The following is a 23,386-nucleotide window of genomic DNA, read 5'->3' as shown; positions in this document are numbered from 1 at the left end:
GTTATAAGAGGAGCGACTGATATCATTCACATATGATGTAAATGTCTCTGGAGGTTATATCAGTAGCGGCTGATATCAGTCACATATGATGTAAATGTCTCTGGAGGTTATATCAGTGCTGGAGCGTTATAAGAGGAGCGACTGATATCAGTCACATATGATGTAAATGTCTCTGGAGGTTATATCAGTGCTGGAGCATTATAAGAGGAGCGACTGATATCAGTCACATATGATGTACATGTCTCTGGAGGTTATATAAGTACTGGAGAGTTATAAGAGGAGTGGCTGATATCAGTCACATATGATGTAATGACTCTGGAGGTTATATCAGTGCTGGAGCGTTATAAGAGGAGCGACTGATATCATTCACATATGATGTAAATGTCTCTGGAGGTTATATCAGTGCTGGAGCGTTATAAGAGGAGCGACTGATATCAGTCACATATGATGTAATGTCTCTGGAGGTTATATCAGTGCTGGAGCATTATAAGAGGAGCGACTGATATCAGTCACATATGATGTAAATGTCTCTGGAGGTTATATCAGTGCTGGAGCATTATAAGAGGAGCGACTGATATCAGTCACATATGATGTAATGTCTCTGGAGGTTATATCAGTACTGGAGCGTTATAAGAGGAGTGGCTGATATCAGTCACATATGATGTAATGACTCTGGAGGTTATATCAGTGCTGGAGCGTTATAAGAGGAGCGACTGATATCAGTCACATACAGTGGGGTGCAAAAGTTTGGGCAACCTTGTTAATCGTCATGATTTTCCTGTATAAATCGTTGGTTGTTACGACAAAAAAATGTCAGGTAAATATATCATATAGGAGACACACACAGTGATATTTGAGAAGTGAAATGAAGTTTATTGGATTTACAGAAAGAGTGCTATAATTGTTTAAACAAAATTAGGCAGGTGCATAAATTTGGGCACTGTTGTCATTTTATTTAGTTCTAAAGGTTTTGGAATCATTATTGGAACTCAGATTGGCTTGGTAAGCTCAGTGACCCCTGACCTACATACACAGGTGAATCCAATTATGAGAAAGAGTATTTAAGGGGGTCAATTGAAAGTTTCCCTCCTCTTTTATTTTTCTCTGAAGAGTAGCAACATGGGGGTCTCAAAACAACTCTCAAGTTACCTGAAGACAAAGATTGTTCACCATCATGGTTTAGGGGAAGGATACAGAAAGCTGTCTCAGAGATTTCAGCTGTCTGTTTCCACAGTTAGGAACATATTGAGGAAATGGAAGACCACAGGCTCAGTTCAAGTTAAGGCTCGAAGTGGCAGACCAAGAAAAATCTCGGATAAACAGAAGCGATGAATGGTGAGAACAGTCAGAGTCAACCCACAGACCAGCACCAAAGACCTACAACATCATCTAGCTGCAGATGGAGCCACTGTGCATCGTTCAACCATTCGGCGCACTTTACACAAGGAGATGCTGTATGCGAGAGTGATGCAGAGGAAGCCTTTTCTCCGCCCACAGCACAAAAAGTGATGCTTGAGGTGGGCTAAAGCACATTTGGACAAGCCAGCTTCATTTTGGAATAAGGTACTGTTGACTGATGAAACTAAAATTGAGTTATTTGGCCATAACAAGGGGCGTTATGCATGGAGGAAAAAGAACACAGCATTCCAAGAAAAACACCTGCTACCTACAGTAAAATATGGTGCTGGTTCCATCATGATGTGGGGCTGTGTGGCCAGTGCAGGGACTGGGAATCTTGTCAAAGTTGAGGGACGCATGGATTCCACTCAGTATCAGCAGATTCTGGAGACCAATGTCCAGGAATCAGTGACAAAGCTGAAGCTGCGCCGGGGCTGGATCTTTCAACAAGACAACGACCCTAAACACTGCTCAAAATCCACTAAGGCATTTATGCAGAGGAACAAGTACAACGTTCTGGAATGGCCATCTCAGTCCCCAGACCTGAATATAATTGAAAATCTGTGGTGTGACTTAAAGAGAGCTGTCCATGCTCGGAAGCCATCAAACCTGAATGAACTAAAGATGTTTTGTAAAGAGGAATGGTCCAAAATACCTTCAACCAGAATCCAGACTCTCATTGGAACCTACAGGAAGCGTTTAGAGGCTGTAATTTCTGCAAAAGGAGGATCTACTAAATATTGATTTTATTTCTTTTTTGTGGTGCCCAAATTTATGCACCTGCCTAATTTTGTTTAAACAATTATAGCACACTTTCTATAAATCCAATAAACTTCATTTCACTTCTCAAATATCACTGTGTGTGTCTCCTATATGATATATTTAACTGACATTTTTTATCGTAACAACCAACGATTTATACAGGAAAATCATGACGATTAACAAGGTTGCCCAAACTTTCGCATCCCACTGTATATGTGACATCATTTGATAATCATAAGCTGTCTCTTCCCCAGTCTGAAATGGCTGAAAATAAGTAACCACTGGTTGCATTTACCAGTAAGATAAACTCCAAGTGTACTGTAAGATAAAGGATTCCTTACCGTATATCAGAGTCACTGCTTAGTGGAGGACATTTCCATTGCCCAGAGTCACTGCGGTATAATAGAGGGAGCGGGCCACTATTGGCTTGGCAAAATTTCTCAAAATCATTTGCTAAAGACTTGTTCAGAATCACCACGTTCGCCTGGTTATACCCTGGGGGGGGGGGGAACAAAAGCACAAAGCCACGTCAAGAGGAAACGTGGGATCTAGATTTCTACATATCTGAATTGGATCTTGAAACTTGTAACATATTTCTGGGTGATGATAGGCGCAGGACTGCGATCATACTGAGCTGAATCACTGAAAGTTAAAGTAACTTTGTGCAAAATCCACACAAAATGCACACAAGTGGCCTGTCCCATCAACCCATGGGTACATGTCCTAATGCTTGCTCTATAAATGAAGAAGAAATGCCATGAAAGCCACACACATCGGTCCTACAATTGCCTCAAAGGAAGGAAAACATGGTGGTGCACGTTTATCAAGCTCTCCTGTTTTTAGGTGTAAAATAAGACTGTATTTATTAAATGTCTGGCAGCACTTCATGAATTAGACTAGGCTTACTGTTATTAGTCTGACCTCTGGTGGTTGCTTTTCAGTTAGACAGGTTCATATTCACTTAGACTGGTCCAATTTTTTTTTGCACACTACTCAAAACAGGTAAAGAAAAGTACACCAGCCTTGGGGTGGAAAATTTAGACTGGTTTTGCGACAATTTCAGGCGTAAAAAAAAAAAGGCAAAAGTTAGAAAATGTCTGAATTCGTTTAAAAAAAAAAAATCAAAATAGGTGAACGCAAAAGCCTCTAAAACAAGCGCAATTTCAGTAGTAGATGCGACTAATAAAATTAGACTGTCTAAAACAGCATTTGTTTTTTTCCCAAAAATAGGTGTAAACACTTTAGTAAATGTGTCCCCATTGCATGCTGTAACTGGCTGCAGACACCCTAATATCTGCTCCATTGCTAACATCTCCTCTATAGAGCCATATGGTATCTGGTTTTGTTCCATGTCGTGTTTGGCCTTATCTTATTACATGCACATGAACGTTGTTTGTTTCCGCGTCCGTTCCGGTTTTTTTCCGCGAATAGGATGCGGACCCATTAATTTCAATGGGTCCGGAAAAAATGCGGACAGCACACCGTGTGCTGTCCACATCAGTATGTCTGTTCCGTAGCCCCGCAAAAAAAATAGAACATGTCCTATTCTTGTCCGTTTTAGGCATTGTTACAATGGATCCGCAAAAAAAAACAAAAAAACGGATGGCATACGGATGTCTTCCATTTTTTTTTTTGCGGATCGCAAAATTCATACGGTCGTGTGCATGTAGGCTAAAAGCATTATTTCCACCTTAGGCTGGGTTCACACAGGCGTGTCCGGATTAGGTCCGGATGCGTCCCGGTGTAATGCAGCAAACCCGCGCGATTAGGTACTCAATTGCAGTCAGTTTTGACTGCGATTGCGTTCCGATGTTCAATTTTTATCGCGCGGGTGCAATGTGTTTTGCACGCGCGTGATAAAAAACCGACTGTGGTACCCAGACCCGAGCTTCTTCACAGAAGTTCAGGTTTGGGTTCGGTGTTGTGTAGACGTTATTATTTTCCCTTATAACATGGTTATAAGGGAAAATAATAGCATTCTGAATACAGAATGCTTAGTAGGTGATCAATTGAGGGTTAAAAAATAAATAAATAAATTAACTTACCTTCTCCTTTTGATCGCTTAGTTCCCGGTCTCCCGGTCTCTTCTTTACTTCTTTAATGATGAATTACCGGCTAGGACCTGTGGTGACATCAGATCACATGCTCCAATCACATGGTCCATCACCATGGCACCATATAGTATTTCGCATCAGAACGGATAGTGATAAGATCTGCACCTCTCCTGTGTTTTCGATCCACTCCTGGTTTTGGCATGATGTAAAATACTGCAGTGTGAAAGCACCCTTAGGCCTCTTTCAGACAGGCGTTGCGGGAAAAGGTGCGGGTGCGTTGCGGGAACATGCACGATTTTTCCACGCGAGTGCAAAACATTGTAATGCGTTTTGCACGCGCTTGAGAAAAATCGGCATGTTTGGTACCCAAACCCGAACTTCTTCACAGAAGTTCAGGTTTGGGTTAGGTGTTCTGTAGATTGTATTATTTTCCCTTATAACATGGTTATAAGGGAAAATAATAGCATTCTGAATACAGAATGCATAGTACAATAGTGCTGAAGGGGTTAAAAAATTTTTTTTTTAACTCACCTTAATCCACTTGCTCGCGCAGCCGGTATCTCTTCTGTCTGTCTTCTGTGCAGGAAAAGGACCTTTGGTGACGTCACTCCGGTCATCACATGGTCCATCACATGATCTTTTACCATGGTGATGGATCATGTGATGACCGGAGTCAGCACAGGTCCTTTTCCTGCACACAGCACAGAAGACAGACAGAAGAGATGCCGGGCTGCGCAAAGCAAGTGGATTAAGGGGAGTTAAATTATTTATAATTTTTTTTAACCCCTCTAGCACTATTGTACTATGCATTCTGTATTCAGAATGCTATTATTTTCCCTTATAACCATGTTATAAGGGAAAATAATAATGATCGGGTCTCCATCCCGATCATCTCCTAGCAACCGTGCGTGAAAATCGCACCGCATCCGCACTTGCTTGCGGATGCTTGCGATTTTCACGCAGCCCCATTCACTTTTATGGGGCCTGCGTTGCGTGGAAAACGCACAATATAGAGCATGCTGTGATTTTCACGCAATGCACAAGTGATGCGTGAAAATCACCGCTCATGTGCACAGCCCCATAGAAATGAATGGGTCCGGATTCAGTGCGGGTGCAATGCGTTCACTTCACGCATAGCACCCGCGCGGAAATCTCGCCCGTGTGAAAGGGGCCTTATGATTAAAAAACGGATGTGCAATACAAAGTTTCATTCGTATTTGTCCCATTTTAAAAAGGATGGTCCCATATCATATCACTAGGATATGCCATAACTTTATGGTCAGTGGGGGTCTGACCTCCAGGACCCCCACTGATCCCGATTATGTAGATGCCTATATAGTGCTGCATCCCCTTCACAGTTTTTCCTGTGCAGAGTGGCGCCCCAGCCACCCGGCAGGACAGCCCCAGTCACTGAAAGATAGGGCCTCAGTGTGCTTCACTTGTGGAAGCTGTGCAGCCAAAACTGCATTTTAAGGCCAGGTTAACACTTCTGTTGCTTTTTTTTTTAGAAATGTATTGAAAAAAAAAATATTATAATTTTTTTTACAAGTGAAACACGTTAAGTCAATGTTGTAATTTAATTGGTGATTTAACATGTTTCAGCTGTAAATAAAAAAAAAAATGCAACTGCAGTACAAATGCATGCGTTTTTTGAGGAACTGCCTATTCTAGTCTGCAAAACGGACAAGAATAGGACATGTTCTATTTAAATTTTAAATCTATTAAAATAAATGGGTTCACATCCAGTCCGCCAAAAATGCAGATCGGATGCGGACAAAAACTAAGGTCATGTGCATTAACCATAATCAATCAAAAACAACAGGAGCAGTGGTCTCCTGCATTTGCCTATAGACCTTCAGCTTATATCTGTAGCTGCCGTTTTAGCAGCAAAAAAAAATATAATCCACTAAAAATGAAAGTGCAGAAAAAGACCCCTAAATAAAACACTATGTGAAAGCACCCTGAGAGTACATTGATAAAAATTTCTGCAACCGAAAAATCCATTCCAATTGCATTTTTTTCTCTTGCATGTGAATGCCTTTCTGGCAACCCCAGATGTATAGAACAGTTTCAGAAATTAGTACAACAAATCTGCCACGTGTTAACTTATGCCTAAATTTCAAGTGTTTAGTCCTCATTCAGACGAGGAGATGCGCATCAACTCCGAAAACACATGCAACAAGGCTCTAGGATATCTACTAAAGACTTTTTGCTAATAGTTTTCTCCCTGTTACATTTTAGCTTCTATGATGAATAAATGCAGCGGTCAGTATGACTTACCGTTACCAGCTGAACACCTGGGCAATAAGGGAAGAAAACCGCAGGGGTCAAAATGCCCTGATCACCTTGTCGCAAAAGTCGCAAAACCAGTTATCACTAGACAATAAAATGAACCTTTCTTCACTTTATTGGAATAGCAATAAATAAATCAGAAAGTAAAAGGGAGACCAGATTTCGGCAGGAGACAAGGACCCTCAATTTTAGTTTATTGTACAGTATACCAATAATAGTACCTGCGGCACCATCTAGTGGTCAAGGTGGATTACTGCAGCATGCTGAATCAAAAATCAATAACAGCTACATGTGATCAAATGGTTGTCAATGGCTACATGCTGTGACTTCAACAGTCGCAAAAAATTCATATATGTCGAATTTTGTGCTGCATGTCACAGGTTGTGCGCAACCTTTCTACCATTGGCTTTAAAGGGCATCTGTCAGCAGATTTGTTCCTAAGACACTGTCTGACCTGTTACATGTGCACTTGGCAGCTGAAGACATCTGTGTTGGTCCCATGTTCACATGTGCCCGCATTGATGTTTTAATATATACAAATGAGCCTCTAGGAGCAACGGGGGCGTTGCCATTACACCTAGAGGCTCTGCTTTCTCAGCTACTGCCGCACGCTCTGCACTTCGATTGACAGGGTCAGGTGTGATGACGTTTTCACTGCCTGGCCCTGTAAATCGAGGTGCAAAAGGTGCATCGGTTGCAGAGAGAGCAGAGCCTCTAGGTGTAACGGCAACGCTTCCGTTGCTCCTAGAGGCTCATTTGCATATAATAAAACATCATGTTTCTCAGCAATGCGGGCACATATGAACATGGGACCAACACAGATGCCTTCAGCTGCCAAGTGCACATGTAACAGGTCAGCCAGTGTCCTAGGTACAAAGCTGCTGACAGATGCCCTGAGGGTGGCGTGTGTTTTCAAAGCCAAATCACTGTTCTAAAATAGTTGGACACATATTTTTGTACTGCGTGACTTTTTTGTGTGAATGTTGCTGCAGATTTGGTGCAAATGTTACCTTTAACATTGCTAAGGATGAAATCCGAGTCAGATATTTGCTGAGGATTTTATAAATCCAGACCGCAAGTCAAGCAATGTGTGGATTCTGGTGCAAATCCTTTGCAGCATCTGAATGAGATTTGTGAAAATCTCATCCACTTCCTTCTGTAGACACTGCAGATTTCCTACACACAATTCCGCTGTTAAAACCTGCCGCGTTTAGGCTACATGTGCTGGTACACAGGGATAATAGACCAAATAGGGAAATTTCCCGGTGGGCCGAAGCCCAGGGGGCCACCCAAGCCCTCCTCATGATCGCTGTCCAGGTACATAATGATCTGATTAATTAATGCTAGGAAGATCAGTAACTTTTGCACCTGGCCAGCAGCCGCAGATCCCTCCTGAATTCAACTGTATACCTGTCCTAAGTATGGTGATAGGGCGGTATTTTGTGCTGCACTGTTATTTGGTTCTGCTGTTGTAGTATTTTGTGCTGCACTGTGGTATTGCTGGCCCCGTCTACTTCTGTTGTCCCTGCCTACTTGTGGCTTGAGTTGTCCTTGCCTATTTGTGTTTTCTTCTGTCAATTTGGACCCGCCTACAACATGGGACCACTTTTAGGTTTTTTCCAGGGCCATTTTAAGTTCCCAGTCCGCCCTTGGTTGTACCGTAGGGGTAGGTCCACATGTAGTAGATGTTTTCCAGAGTAATCCACTGCAAAATCTGCATTTGTTATCCACATATGTAGATTTTGCAGCGAATAGTGCTGCAGACACATCATGGATTTCACCCCTGTACGGTAAACGTAGTGAAATCCTTGACAAATCTGCAACAGAAATCATGAGGCATATTTGAAAATCCATGTTGTGTCTGTTTTTCCATGCGAAACAAGTCCACAGTATGTGGACGACATTTAAAAACTGGTTCACTTGTTTAGTTTTTAATAAAATTAAAAAAATAAGAAATCCACGTGTGCAGCAAATCCTCCATGTGTGAATAAACCCTAAGGGCTCTTTTAGATGAGCGTGTCCTGTGTGGAAATCACGCTCTGTGTTGTAAGCCTGATTACCTGTTATGGACACTGCTTATTTTACAGGAGCGCACGACAATTATAATGCTGTGTGTCTCTGCATGACCTGTATCTACTGAATCATACTGACATAAAGCTGTCACTATAAGGGCTCATGCACACGATCGTATGTATTTTGAGGTCCACAAAAAAGAGATCCGCAAAAAATACGGATGACATCCGTGTGCATTCCATATTTTGTGGAACGGAACAGCTGGCCCCTAATAGAACAGTCCTATCCTTGTATGTGCAATGTCGAATGGAGACACCGATCGGAAAGTCCAAGGAAGCACTAAGGAATGCTTCCGTGGGTTTTCGGTCTGTGTCACCACACCGCAAAAAGGTAATGCATTCACTACTACAGTGTGGACTGTCGGATGCAGATGGTGTACTCCACTCAAGTTAATGGGTCCGCGTTCGCAGACAGCGGGCACAAGGTCAGCGCCCGTGCATTGCCGGGCATAGCTGGCACACGGTCGTGCGCATGAGGCCTAATTCTGTAGAAATAAGGCCATGCAGTGGCAAACAGCATTATAAATCAGTATAATGCCGTGCACTCCTGCAAAACGAGCAGTGTCCAGAATGGGTACGGGTCCATTCACACGTCCGCAATTCTGTTCCGCATTTTGCGGAACGGAATTGCGGACCTCATTATTTCTATGGGGCCGCACCACACAATGTGCTGCCCTGATCTGGAAATGCGGACACGCACTTCTGGGTCCGCATTTCCGTTCCCGAAAAAAATAGAACATGGCCTATTCTTGTCCGCAATTGTGCACAAGAATAGGCATATTCAATTAGTGCCGGCGATGTGCGGTCCGCAAAATGCGAAAAAACGCACATTGCCAGTGTCCGTGTTTTGCGGATCCGTAAAACACACATGGACGTGTGAATGGACCCTTATCACGTTCACAACACGGAGCATGATTTCCGAACAGCATACGCTTATCTGAAGAAGCCCTAAGGCCTCTTTCACACGACCGTATGGCTTTTTGAGTATTTTGCGGTCCGTTTTTCACAGATCCGTTGTTCCGTTTTTTGTTTCTGTTGTGTTTTTCCGTATGGAATATACAGTAATTAAATAGAAAAAATTGGGCTGGGCATAAAATTTTCAACGGATGGTTCCGCAAAAACGGAACGGATACGGAAAACATACGGAGTACATTCCATATGTGTTCAGTTTTTTTTTTTTTGCAGATCCATTGACTTGAATAGAGTCGCGGAACGTGATTTGTGTGCAATAATAGGACATGTTCTATCTTTCAACGGAACAGAAAAACGGAAACGGAATGCATACGGAGTACATTCCAGGTTTTTTTTTTTTTTGCGGAACCTTTGAAATTAATGGTTCCGTATACGGAACGCAAAAAACGTCCCGCAAACAGTAAAAAAAAAAAAGGTTGTGTAATAGGCAGTGAGTTCACACAGAGAAGCCGCAGTAGCATGCAGTGTTACCACAAGTCAGTGTAGTTTCCAAATGCAATGGAAGCAAAATCGTGCAGCCATTAACAATTGGTTTGAAAAATGTGTCAATTTCTGATGACACCGCATGCCATCACGGTTTGTGGCTGCTACACTTACTGTAAATTGTCTTTGGGGCTAAAATAATTTAACAGTTATGACCGTACATTACATTTGATAAATACCATAGCACAGTTTCCACTGATGTATCATTGTCATAGAGCTGTAGCATTCAGGAAAGCTGCATCCGTGAACACCCTGCACTTTGGTCTCCGTGTCCATTTCTTTTAATTATTTACAAAGTGACAATAGCCGGATTTTGGACTCGCTGCTCTCATCTTCATTCCCTTCATGTTTGCCACTGATGGTGCGTTGTATAAAAGGTCCTTGGGGGTCATTTAAGAACAGTTTTATGCCTCTTACTGGCGTAAAATTGTCGCACGACCCCTTTTTTGCAACTTTTTAAATGCCTGTGTGACAATATTTGTTGCACAGCGTTTTTACACCTCATTTGACACAAAGGAGTGTTAAGGGAGCAGAGGGGCAGAGAAGGGTTGTGGCAGGGGCCAGGACTCTGGCCACAGAAAATGTACTAATATAACTCCAGGAGAAAAGATACCTTAAAAACTGGCTAGCGTAGATTTTCTGGCAAGAGCAAGGACTACCAAAGATACAGCTAATGTGGGTTCACATCACGTCTTTGGCACCCGTTTATTGTATACAGTGGAAAAAAAAAAATGCAAAACCAAGCACACCACGCTTTTGTATCCTGCAGAGTCTGGTAAAAAAAAAATATATATATATATATATATACGCATATGTTAACGTATACATTTTATAAATTTTTTTACAATGGAACTCTATGGTGAACAGATGCCACTGTATGGGATCAGTCTGAGGCATCCGTTAACATATATACGAAACGTGATGTGAACCCAGCCTAATTTATGACGAGGAGCACACCAAATTAGGTGCATCTTCCGGCAACAAAGACAGAGGAATTGTTCAGATGGGAAAACGCCATTAAGGTCAATAACTGTTACCTGCCGACATCCCTGATGTGTTACGGATGTGTATTCGGTTTTGTCGTATCAAGCCACGAACAGTAGCTGGGAAAAGAGACCTCAGTGACTGCAGACAAACCATGCCAGGCAACTAGAGAGAAAATAACCATACATTCATTAGGATTATCATACCCAGGATCTCTCCGTCCTGGCTCATAAGGCGCGCGACAGAGGTTTTCAGCTGCAACACCATTCGGAAAAGTAAACAGTTGCAGAAGAGCATAGAAAAAATAGAGGCCAGGCACTACATATGGCAAATAGATCAAGAAAAGATCCAGAGACACAGCAGTTGAATGAGAAGTAAGTTTCACCGTGCCCAGACCCCAAGCAATGCTGTCTTCCGACGTGCAGAAAAAAACTTGCACTTTGCTTGGAGTCAGGGGCAGTAAACTTGTATTCAGATGCTGTGGCTGAAGTGCAGTTTTAGGCGCCTTCACACGCAGCAGATTTTGTGGCAGAAAATTCTGCGACTGAAAATCAGTTCCATTCAATCCACACACATGGATTTCTGCATTTCTTCCCATTAAGGTACATGGAACTGATTCTGTGGACAAGAATAGGCATTTCTATAATGGGCCGCCCATTCCGTTCTGCAAATTGTGGAACGCACACGGGAGGCACCCGTGTTTAGCAGATCCGTAATTTCCGGACAGCAAAACATGGTGCTGTCGTGTGAATGCACCCTTATCCTGAGGCGGAGTTTATACTTTACAGTCATGTGCCATACAGCCAATTACCGTGCAACAAAACCTAATTTGTCACGCTTTTGCAACATGGTTTTTGGCTTTTTACTAGTGAAAAACCGCAGGGCGAGAAATCGCACTGTAAAACCGTGACAAACACATGTAAACTCAGGCTGATCAGGTCTGAATGAAACTGGTTCATTAAAGGGGTTGTTCCATCTGGGACATTTATGGTATATCAATAGGATATACCATAAATGTCTGATAGGTGAGGGCTCCTCTTCTGGGTCTCGCCCCCCTCTCAAGAACGGGTCCCCGAAGTGAACAGGGAGCATATTGTGCATGCGGACATGCTATGGGACTTCCAAAAATTGCAGAGCCAGTGCTTGTCTATTTTTGGAAGTCCTTAAGCGTTGAATGCACAGTGACTGCGCATACGTGGCTTGCTCTTCATTTGCTAGGGGGCCCTGTTTTTGAGGGAGGAGCAGATCCCAGAGGTGGGACTCACAGCTTGTGCAGATTTATGGCATATTCTATCAATATGCCATTAATGTCTCTGATGGGAATACCCCTTAAAGTGTATCATGCTTTCCACTGCAACATGCCTTCTACTTGGGCACGCTGGACAGGTCAGGCTTACAGATGCTGGATGTAATCAAGAATGGTTTCATCCACTGACAACAATCAGAGATCTTTAAAATAGTGACAAACTGACACAAAGATGAACTTTCCATTATATAGGTCTTGTTGTTGAGATAAAAATCAGTAATTCCTTGAGATTCCACTAATCTCTTATCAGCAGTGACTGCGACCAGGCTTTATTTATTGGAATGGCTCACTAAGGTCTCCTTTACACGACCGTTACGGATTCTCTTAGGATGCGTTCAGTGAAACGCACACCATTTTGCAAGCAAGTTCAGTCTGCAATTGCGTTCAGTGTTTCACTCTTTTCCATGCAGGTGCAATCAATTTTGAAGCATTGTTCACGCACGTGTATATATATAAAAAAAAAAAAAAAAAAAACAACATCTCCTAGCAACCATCAATGAAAAACGCATTGCATCTGAATGCCCCATTCACTTCTATGGGGCCCGTGCTGCATGAAAAACGCAGAATAAAGCACAGAAATGATGTGTGATAAAAAAAAACCTTCATGTACACAGACCCACTGAAATGAATGGGTCAGGATTCAGTGCGGGTGCTATGTGTTCACGTCACGCAATGCACCCGCATGGAAAACTCGCTCGTGTGAAAGGTACCGTTACAGGGGTAGATGATTGGTACGACAGAGACGAACGATTCATTTTTTTGGTGTAATAAACTTTGCAATAATGACCCTTTAGACGCGCCGATAATCGCCTCGTGTAAAGGTACCTTAAGGTCAGTCTTTTTTTAGGCCTCTTTCACACGGGCATGTGCGCCCCGTGGTCGTGCTGCAGGCCGCAATGCACGAGCACAGTCCGTGGGGCAACCGCAGCAGATCGCGGTCCCATTCACTTTTAATGGGTCCGCGATTCGGGCGTTCCGCAAAAAGATAGGACATGTTCTATCTTTTTGCGGAACGAAAGTACGGGACGAAACCCCACGGAAGCACTCCGTAGTGCTTCCGTAGGGTTCTGTTCCATGCTTCCGTTCCGCACCATTCCGCATCTCCGGGTTTGCTGACCCATTGAAGTGATGCAGAATGCCCACGGAACGGCACCCATGTATTGCGGGTCCGCAATACGGCAACGGGGGCGCAGACTCCCGTGTGAAAGAGGCCTTAGGCTACTTTCACACTAGCGTTCGGCTGTCCGCTCGTGAGTTCCGTTTGAAGGGGCTCACGAGCGGACCCGAACGCTTCCGTCCAGCCCTGATGCAGTCTGAATGGATGCGGATCCGCTCAGACTGCATCAGTCTGGCGGCGTTCAGCCTCCGCTCCGCTCGCCTCCGCACGGACAGGCGGACAGCTGAACGCTGCTTGCAGCGTTCGGGTGTCCGCCTGGCCGTGCGGAGGCGTGCGGATCCGTCCAGACTTACAATGTAAGTCAATGGGGACGGATCCGTTTGAAGATGCCACAATATGGCTCAATCTTCAAGCGGATCCGTCCCCCATTGACTTTACATTGAAAGTCTGGACGGATCCGTCCGAGGCTATTTTCACACTTAGCTTTTATATGCCAAAATAATGCAGACGGATCCGTTCTGAACGGATCCGATCGAACGCTAGTGTGAAAGTAGCCTAAATCAGATAATCTTTATTAGGATTTAAAGCAGGAAAATACAAAGAAAACCCAACTCCTGGACCCCCCCCCCCCCGGGTCCGGTTTAAATGAACATATGCATGAGAGACAACGTGTCTGATCATGTACAAGGGAACATGAGGAGATTATAATATCCAAGGACTAAGATATATTAATCATCTCAATGTCTGCTCGAGGATCCTCGAAGATCATCACAACAGTCATTTAGACTCAGACTATGAATCAAAAAATGAGAAAGTAGAGATTAACCAGTGTCACCAAGTGCAACGACTGAAGTGTCATTCTACTTTGTAGCATGAAGGGCCATACCTGGGTTATCCAACCATGGATCCCACAATTTTTCTAATTACTGTCGCCCTTTTACAGCATGACCTACCTCAGGTGCGGACGATACAGGTGAATCCATGACTGGTGGCGTGTGCACCCCAGATAATACATCCAGAATCTATTCTTAAGATTTTGCTCACTTGGTATCAATTTTTAACCAACTGGTTAAATAGTTATAAAGTGTGAAAGAAGAAAGTCCACGTCACTGGAAGGACTCAAAGTCATGCCGTCTTTTACCATTGACTTGTATGGAACAGAACTCTGTAACAAATCTGCTGAGTGTGAATATAATCTTAAAATGTCATCAACTAGAGCAGTGATGATCGACCTGAGGCTCCTCAGCTGTTGCAAAACTACAACTCCCAGCATGTCCAGACTCCCTACAAGTGTAAAAGTTAGTCAGACGGATCCGTCCAGACTTTACATTGAAAGTCAATGGGGGAGCGGAGGCCAAACGGTGCCAGACTGATGCATTCTGAGCGGATCCGCATCCACTCAGAATGCATTGAGGCAGTACGGATGCGTTCGGGGCCGCTTGTGAGAGCCTTCAAACGGAACTCACAAGCGGAGCCCCGAACGCTAGTGTGAAAGTAGCCTTACAAGAACAGCCGAGTAAGTTTGCATGCTGGGAGTTGTAGTTTCACAGCATCTGGAGTGCCAAAGGTTGCTGATCCCTCGCTTTGCACTATGATGACTATTAGCAATTACTCCCTGTAAAGACAACGGGGGCCATTTATAAACACATGTATGTCCGTTTTTGGCATAAAAAATTTCGCAAGACCCCTTTTTGCAACTTTTTACATATCCGTGCAACAGTATTTTGTAACACGGCCTGCTTATGCCGTCCTCACCACTTTGGATTTGGGAAATTTAACCAGGTGTAAAAGAGGAGTAAAAAGTACTCCAGTCAGGGCCTGCAGTAGTTTTTACTTCAGGCACATGGACTGCCAGAGGTGCGCTAAATTTATGACAAATACATTAGGGGAGTCCTCCAGCAGTGGAGAAGGTCAACAAAGACCTTCGTAAAAAGCCGGTCTTTGTAAATGACCCCCCAATAACGGAATGCTGCTATAGATGCAAAATATACCAATAAATAAGGATTTACTGAATCAACTTACAAACACGGCTATTCCAGGATATAGGCAAAAATAGCTTTAAAGGCGTTACCCAAGACTATTAAATGCTCCCCCATATGCCGGGCCCCTCACAATGAATATTCTTACCTGGCTTCCTGCGCCGCTCCTGCTTCTCCCCATGTGCGGATGAAAATATCCGGTGTCGGGGGGGAGCAGCCAATGGCAGGCGGGGACGTGGACGAGCCTCCCTAGCGTCACCAGATGTTTTCATCCGTGCAAAAGCTGCAGTGGCGGTTCGGGGACCAGGTAAGTATATTCATTGTGAGGGGCCCGGGCATATGGGGGGCATTTAATAGTCTTGGATAACCCCTTTAATGGTGCTTTCTGGAACTTAAATATTGATGACCTTTCCTCAGGATAGGTCATCGATATCAGATCAGTGGGGTCCAACTCTTGGAAACACCACCAATCAGCTGCCAGCAGAGGTGTAGCTATAGGAGAAGCAGGGGAAACTCAGAAGGGGCCCGCCTAGGAGGAGAACGGGAAAATTTTATTGTCAGGGCCCCCTCAACAGTGTTATACAATGACATTATATACAGTGACACTGTAAGAAACGGACAACGCAGCTGCCGGGTCTCGTCTGAGATAATGATCTTAACTAGCCACAGGAGTGAGGGTTGCAGGGGAGAAGGGGGTTGAGAACAAGTTGCTGGGGGGCCCAGTCAGTTCCAGCTACGCCACTAGCTGCCGGAAAGGGCCATGGTGCTCAAGTGAGCCCTGCAATGTTTTCCTCGGCTAGTGATTGGCTGCAGCGGTCTTGTGCATAGACGGCACATAATCAACTGCATAGCGGTAAACAATGGCCATCATGGACTCTCGGTGTGCCGGATTATTAAATGATGAGTACTGTTTTTTAAATAGTTTTCTTGCCTTTACAAAGACATATCCTGGACAAACGCTTTAACAGAGGCTATACTAATTTTTCTACGGTATTGCTATTTCACCAGTCGCACAATATATTTCTTCAATAATCTTTCGCTGTGCATAATTGTACTCTTATAGGTTACTAGGATTTTCATTTGCACTAGGAAATCGAGAATGAAGGGCTCATGATACAAACAGCAGTCAAAACACTCACCTTGTACTCTGAAGGTGCAATTAAACAGTTCCCCAGTAGAAACTGGAACTCAAAACCAAGGTTCCTGGGGAAAATTAGTTCTTGGTATTACAGCGACACCTAGTGGTGAGAGAACAGAACTACTATTAGGACTATTATTATTTACTACTCTTATTGCTATTAATAAATAGTATGTGCAGTGACTGGTAACCATATGAATAATGTTACTCTTTTTTAATCTTCAAGTTACTTAATGGTCATCGTTTCTGCATTCATATGTCTGTTGGTCATCCTCCTCCACATTTTATCAAATACTCTAGAACAGGGGTCAGCAACCTCCGCACTCCAGCTGTTGTGAAACTACAACTCCCAGCATGTGCACCTGATCAACTGTTCTGTGAACTCCCATAGAAATAAATGAAGAAGCATGCTGGAAATTGTAGCTTCACAACAGCTGGAGCCTGGATTGCCGAAGCTTGCTGATCCCTGCTCTAGATGTTGGAAACGACAAATTCGTGTATTAATCGATGGGATTATTTAAAAAAATAAGACTGCCATGTGCAGCTCCACCTCAATCACATATTGTTGCCATTGGAAACAGTCAACAAGCATGTCTTAAAGGGAATCTGTCACCAGCGACCTCCCTATCTGTTTGCACGGACACATAGCTGTGGTTCATATTTTTTTATTTTGTTGATCTGAGGCTCCGTTCCCGAGTTATTATAATTTTTCTTAATGCCTTTGGTACAATAAGGGCATCACAATTGTTCTTGTTTTACCCAAGCTCCACTCATTTCTGTGGCCAGCTTCTTCTTGCCTGATCTGATAGGGCCACGCAGTAGCAAAGCAGTGAGGGAGGGACTGGTCAGAGAAAAGAGCGGAGCTTTGGTGCAACAAGAGCAATGGTGACACCCACATTGCACCAAATGCCTAAGGCCTCATGCACATGACCGTTGTTTTGTTCTGCATCCGAGCCGCAGTCTTTGCAGCTCGGATGCGGACCCATTCACTTCAATGGGGCCGCAAAAGATGCGGACAGCACTCCGTGTGCTGTTGCTCCGTTCCGTAGCAAAAAAAATAGAACATGTCCTATTCTTGTCCGTTTTGCGGACAAGAATAGGCATCTCTACAATGGGCCGCGGAAGGCACACGGGCGGCTTCCGTTTTTTGCGGATCGGCGGTTTGCGGACCGCAAAAAACGGAACGGTCGTGTGCATGAGGCCTAATTCACATATTAAGAAAAAGTATCATAACTCAGGAAAGGAGCCTCAGATTAAGGGTCCATTCAGACATCCGCAAAACATTGACGCCACACATTGCTGGCACTTAATAGAGGATTCCTATTCTTGTCCGGAAGTTCGGGGCAGCGGACTGGAAATGCAGATGCGGACAGCACACTGTGTGCTATCCGCATCTTTTCCGGCCCCATTGTAAATGGATCAGGACCCATTCTACGGACGTCTGAATCTAAGGCCCCCTGCACACAAACGTTTTTTTGCGTTCCGTGTATGGACTGTATACGGAACCATTAATTTCAATGGATTTGCAAAAAAACGGAAGGTACTCCGTATGCCTTCCGTTTCCATATTTCCAATCCGTTCAAACATAGAACATGTTCTATTATTGCCGGCAAATAACAATCCGTGGCTCCATTCAAGTCAATGGGTCCGCAAAAAAAACGGAATGCATGTGGAATGCATCCGTATGTCTTCCGTTCCGTTCGGTCTTTGCGGAACCATCTATTGAAAATGTTATGCCCACCCAAATTTTTTTATGTACTTACTGTTTAAACATTATTGTATGCTTCTGTTTCCGTTTGCGATCCGCAAAAAAACGGATCAAAAACGGCAAGCAAACAGAAAAACGGAACGGCAAAACCACAATAGCCACGCGGGCGGCCCGACGTGCACAGCATCATTGTAATCTATGATGCTGTGTGCTCCCTTGCGCATGATTAATGCCGTTCCGGGACATATGGCCCCCTCACGGACCGTATGGGAGGGCATACGGTTGTGTGCAAGGGCCCTAAGGCCTCCTGCACATGACCATATGGCTTTTTCAGTATTTTGCGGTCCGTTTTTCACGGATCCGTTTATTACATTTTTTGTTTCAGTAGTGTTTCCGCTTCCGTTCCGTTTTGCCGTTGTGTTTTTCAGTTTGGTTTCCGTTTGTGATCCGTTTTTGCGGATCACAAACGGAAGCATACAATAATGTTTAAACAGTAAGTACATTCAATAGATGGTTCCGTATGCATTCAGGTTTTTTTGCGGACCTATTGACTTGAATGGAGTCACGGATCGGTATTTGCGGGCAATAATAGGACATGTTCTACATGTTCTATGTTTGAACGGAACGTAAATACAGAAACGGAAGGCATATGGGATACCTTCCGTTTTTTTTGCGGATCCATTGAAATGAATGGTTCCGTATACAGAACACCAAAAAATGGAACGTAAACAGGGAAAAAAAAGCTGTGTGCAGACGAGCATGCCGGATTCAGTCCGTATGCGTTGTGAGTTCGCACGCAATTTGTTTGCGATTGCGTTGCGTTTTTCAGTTTTTTTCCGAGCAAGTGCAAAGTGTTTTAATGCGTTTTGCACGCGCGTGATAAAAAACTGAATGTTGGTACCCAGACCCGAACCCGGACTTCTTCACTGAAGTTTGGGTTTGGGTTCAGTAGATTTTATAATTTTCCATTAAAACATGGTTATAAGGGAAAATAATAGCATTCTTTAATACAGAATGCTTAGTACAATGTCCATTGAGGGTTAAAAAATAATAAAAAAATTACTCACCTCATTCACTTGATCGCGCAGCCGTTATCATCTTCTTTCTTATTCTTACAGGACCTTGAAGGATCTTCTATCTTCATTCAGCAGGACCTGCGCTGCTGTCACAGCGCCGCTCACCACGTGGCATGACGATTACGTCAGCGCAGGTCCTGTTGCAGGTCCTGCAAGAAGAAGAAAGAAGACGATAACGGCTGTGCGATCAAGTGGATGAGGTGATTTTTTTATTATTTTTTAACCCTCAATGGACATTTTACTTAGCATTCTGTATTAAAGAATGCTATTATTTTCCATTATAACCATGTTATAATGAAAAATAATAAAGTAAATGGACTTTAATGGGGTCCCGGGGCTCATCCCTATTTATTAACATCATATCCTTAGCAACCATCTGTGAAAATTGCATTGCCTCCACACTTGCTTGCGGATGCAATGCGATTTTCACGCAGCCCCATTTCACTTGCGTGAAAAACGCAGAAAATAGAACATGCTGCAAATTTCACATAACGCAGAGATGATGCGTGAAAAACAACGCTCATGTACACAGACCCATAGAAATAAATGGGTCACGATTCCGTAAGGGTGCAGTGTGTTCAATTCACACATTGCACCCATACGGAAAACTCCCTGTTTTCTTTCCGCTTCTGTTCCGGGTTTTTTGCGGACCGTATGCGGAACTATTCACTTCAATGGGTCCGCAAAAACCACGGAAGGTACTCCGTGTGCATTCCTTTTTCGTATTTCTGTTCCGCAAAAAAGAAGTGCATGTCCTATTATTGTCCGCAAATCACGGTCCGAGGCCCCATTCAAGTCAATGGGTTCACAAAAAATACAGAACACATCCGTATGTCATCCATATTTCATCCGTATTTTGCGGATCCATACTGTAGAAATGATATGTCCAGCCCATATTGCTCATGTATTTAGTGATTAATAAGTTACTGTTTCCGTTTCTGATCCGCATAAAATAGATCGCATACGGAAACCAAACGGATATGTTTTGTGGAATAACGGAACGGAAGAGGACTTAAATCAGAGAAAAAAAACCCTCAGATATGGAACAATGGATCCGAGACAAAACGGACCGCAAAACAACAACGGTCGAGTGCATGAGCCCTGAGAGGGAGGTCGCTGGTGACAGATTCCCTTTAAATACCCCCATCACATTTTATAAGCTCTTCTAATGCAAATTACTGAATAGAAATTTAAATGTGATCTATAGGATAAACACAAAAAGGGCTCATGTACATGGCCGTTGCTTGGCCGTTCTGTGCATTCGGGACTGCAATTTGCATTCCCCAATGCACGGGCAACATCCTGGCGGGTGCTGCAGACAGATGCAGACCCATTCAACTTGAATGGGTCCATGGTCCGTCCACACAGCAAAGGGTGCGGAGGCACGGAGAGAAACCCCATGGAAGCACTCCGTAGTGGTTCCGTGGGTTTCCGTTACTCTGTTACACACTGCACCTTTCTGATTGCAGACCCATTCAAGTGAATGGGCCCGCATCTGTGATGCGGTGCAAAAACGGCCGGGGCCCTTATAATGCAGACCCGCTGTAAAGCATGAGCCCTAAGGGTATGCTCATGTGTGTAGGATGAGCATAATGCAAATCTGACACATATTCACTGCAACATCCACAGGCTGAAGGTATGACAGTATGGTTGGAACAGTCACACGAGCCGCTGGATCCAATTAATTATTTAGGGCCACACTGTTAAATTGGTCTGCACTGTTAGGCCCCTTTCACACAAGTGAGTTCCACACATTGGACTTGCAGCATGTGTCAGCGAGAGCACCCGTCCTGACCTCCCAGCAGCCAGGGTCGCATAGCATTATATTAATTTCTGATGCTATGTAACCCTTAGGCTGGGTTCACACCTGAGCGTTTTACAGCGCGTTCCTACGCGCTGTAAAACGCACAACAGGCAAGAACCAATGATTCCCTATGAGAATGGTTCTCACCTGGGCGTTTTACAGCGCGTACGATCGCGCTGTAAAACGCCCGACGCTCAAACAAGTGCTTGAGCTTTTTTTGGGGCGTTTGTCGCGCGTTCCCGCACATAGATATTCGGGAACGCGCGACAATGTGTGCACGCCTGTCTCTGTATGCGCGATTGTAAACGCCCGTACAATCGCGCATACAGAGCGCTCGTTTCAGAACGCTCAGGTGTGAACCCAGCCTTAGAGGACTGTAATGTATTGTATGACACTGACATGATTACCATAGGGATGTTCAGTTTGACATACTGTGGATCGGCACAAGGATAAGCCACATTTAATCAGGCTAATCCACCATGCTTTTTTTTTTTTCGTGCAGAATCCATGTGAATAGTAGGATGTTTTTTTGTGGTGCAGGTGTAAATCTACCCCGAAATTTTCCATAGCATGAAATAAGGTTGTGGAAACCCCAATTATGGTACATGCATGGGATGTGGATTATCATTGGATGTGATAAGGATTTTAACACAGAATCCAGTACAAAATCCATGAAACATCCGACACGCTTGAACAGACCCATGTTTGCTGCTCTAAGGCCTCTTTCACACGAGCATGACGGATTAGATCCGGATGCGTTCAGGGGGCGTTCAGTGAAATTCGCACCATTTTGCATGCAAGTTCAGTCAGTTTTGTCTGCAATTGTGTTCAGTTCAGTTTTTTCCGTGCAAGTGCAATGCGTTTTGATGCGTTTTTCACGCAGTGATAAAAAACTTAAGGTTTACAAACAACATCTCTTAGCAACCATCAGTGAAAAACGCATCGCACCCGCACTTGCTTCCGGAAGGCAATGCGTTTTTCACTGAAGCTCCATTCACTTCTATGGGGCCAGGGCTGCGTGAAAAACGCAGAATATGGCCTCATGAACACGACCGTTCAGTTTTTTGCGGTCCGCAAAACACGGAAGCCGTCCGTGTGCCTTCCGCAATTTGCGGAACGGAACGGGCGGCCCATTGTAGAAATGCCTATTCTTGTCCGCAGAATGGACAAGAATAGGACATATTATATTTTTGGGGCGGGGCTATGGAACGGAGCAACGGATGTGGACAGCTCACGGAGTGCTATCCGCATCTTTTGTGGCACCATTGAAGTAAATGGGTCCGCATCCGAGCCGCCAAAACTGCGGCTCGGATGCGGACTAAAACAACGGTCGTGTTCATGAGGTCGATAGAACTGATGCGTGAAAAAAAAAACTCATGTACACAGACATATTAAAATGAATGGGTCAGGATTCAGTGCGTGTGCTATGCGTTCACATCACGCATTGCACCAGCGTGGAAAACTCGCTCGTGTGAAAGGGGCCTAACAGGAGATCTAATGAATGGTGGGAGGTCCAGGTTTTACATCCATAGTACAGGAGCAAAGAAGCACCAGTATTATGGTTGTCTAAAATGATCTCAGTGACAACGGCGGGTCATACAGCATAATGAAGATCTGCTGTTGTCACCCAATGATTAAGATCTTTCTGTTTGAAACGCGTCGGCCTTAAATGTACACTGGATTTGTGGAGATTCCTAAAAAGCATAAAGATTTGATTCCTTGACTCTGATTCCTTCTCAATATGGCCTCATGCACACGACCGTTGTGTGCATCCGTGTCCGTGTTTCCTGTCCGTCAAAAAAATATGACCTGCCCTATTTTTTTTACGGACAACGGTTCGCGGACCCATTCAAGTCAATGGGTCCGTGAAAAAACACGGAGGCACACAAGATTGTCATCCGCGTCCGTGATCCGTGTCCGTTTTTTTCCTATCATTTTCAAGGCAAACTTGACTTTTTTTTTTCACTTTTCTGGTCTGGTGATCCTCCAAAAATCAAGGAAGACACACGGAAGAAAAAACGGACACGGATCACGAAACAACGGAACCCCGTTTTGCGGACCGTGAAAAAATACTGTCGTGTGCATGAGGCCTATGCTTGTTACAAAGAATATAAAATTGATTATAAACTGTGCGGGACGAGAACTGCTGGAGTTAATTGGATATACTCATCCTGGCAGAGATTCCTGTTAAAGGGAACCTGTCATCAACCTTATGCTACCCATACTAACGGCAGTATAAAG

The 23,386-nt window shown here is 44.0% G+C and overlaps 1 protein-coding gene across 4 annotated transcripts in view; it reads right to left on the bottom strand.

The window, feature by feature from the left end:
- The window catches only part of DGLUCY (D-glutamate cyclase), a 126,988-nt gene extending 107,622 nt beyond the window's left edge, over positions 1 to 19,366 (bottom strand). For 3 of the 4 annotated variants that reach the window (XM_044272547.1, XM_044272545.1, XM_044272546.1), the window contains exons 1-3: positions 14,394 to 14,548; positions 11,071 to 11,182; positions 2,502 to 2,655 (exon numbers count right to left, since the gene is read on the bottom strand). In XM_044272547.1, coding sequence (XP_044128482.1) covers positions 2,502 to 2,655; positions 11,071 to 11,182; positions 14,394 to 14,423 — 296 coding nt within the window. In that variant the 5' untranslated portion in view covers positions 14,424 to 14,548. Of the gene's footprint in view, positions 1 to 2,501; positions 2,656 to 11,070; positions 11,183 to 14,393; positions 14,549 to 16,558; positions 16,658 to 19,332 lie in introns of those variants that run through there. The other variant, XM_044272548.1, reaches the window with a different exon arrangement.
- Positions 19,367 to 23,386: the final 4,020 nt, after the last annotated feature.

Source organism: Bufo gargarizans, chromosome 11 (assembly GCF_014858855.1).
Source record: "Bufo gargarizans isolate SCDJY-AF-19 chromosome 11, ASM1485885v1, whole genome shotgun sequence".
NCBI classification, from domain to species: domain Eukaryota; kingdom Metazoa; phylum Chordata; class Amphibia; order Anura; family Bufonidae; genus Bufo; species Bufo gargarizans.
The sequence above is the reverse complement of the archived record's forward strand: the minus strand, read 5'-3'. Positions and strand labels throughout refer to the sequence as shown.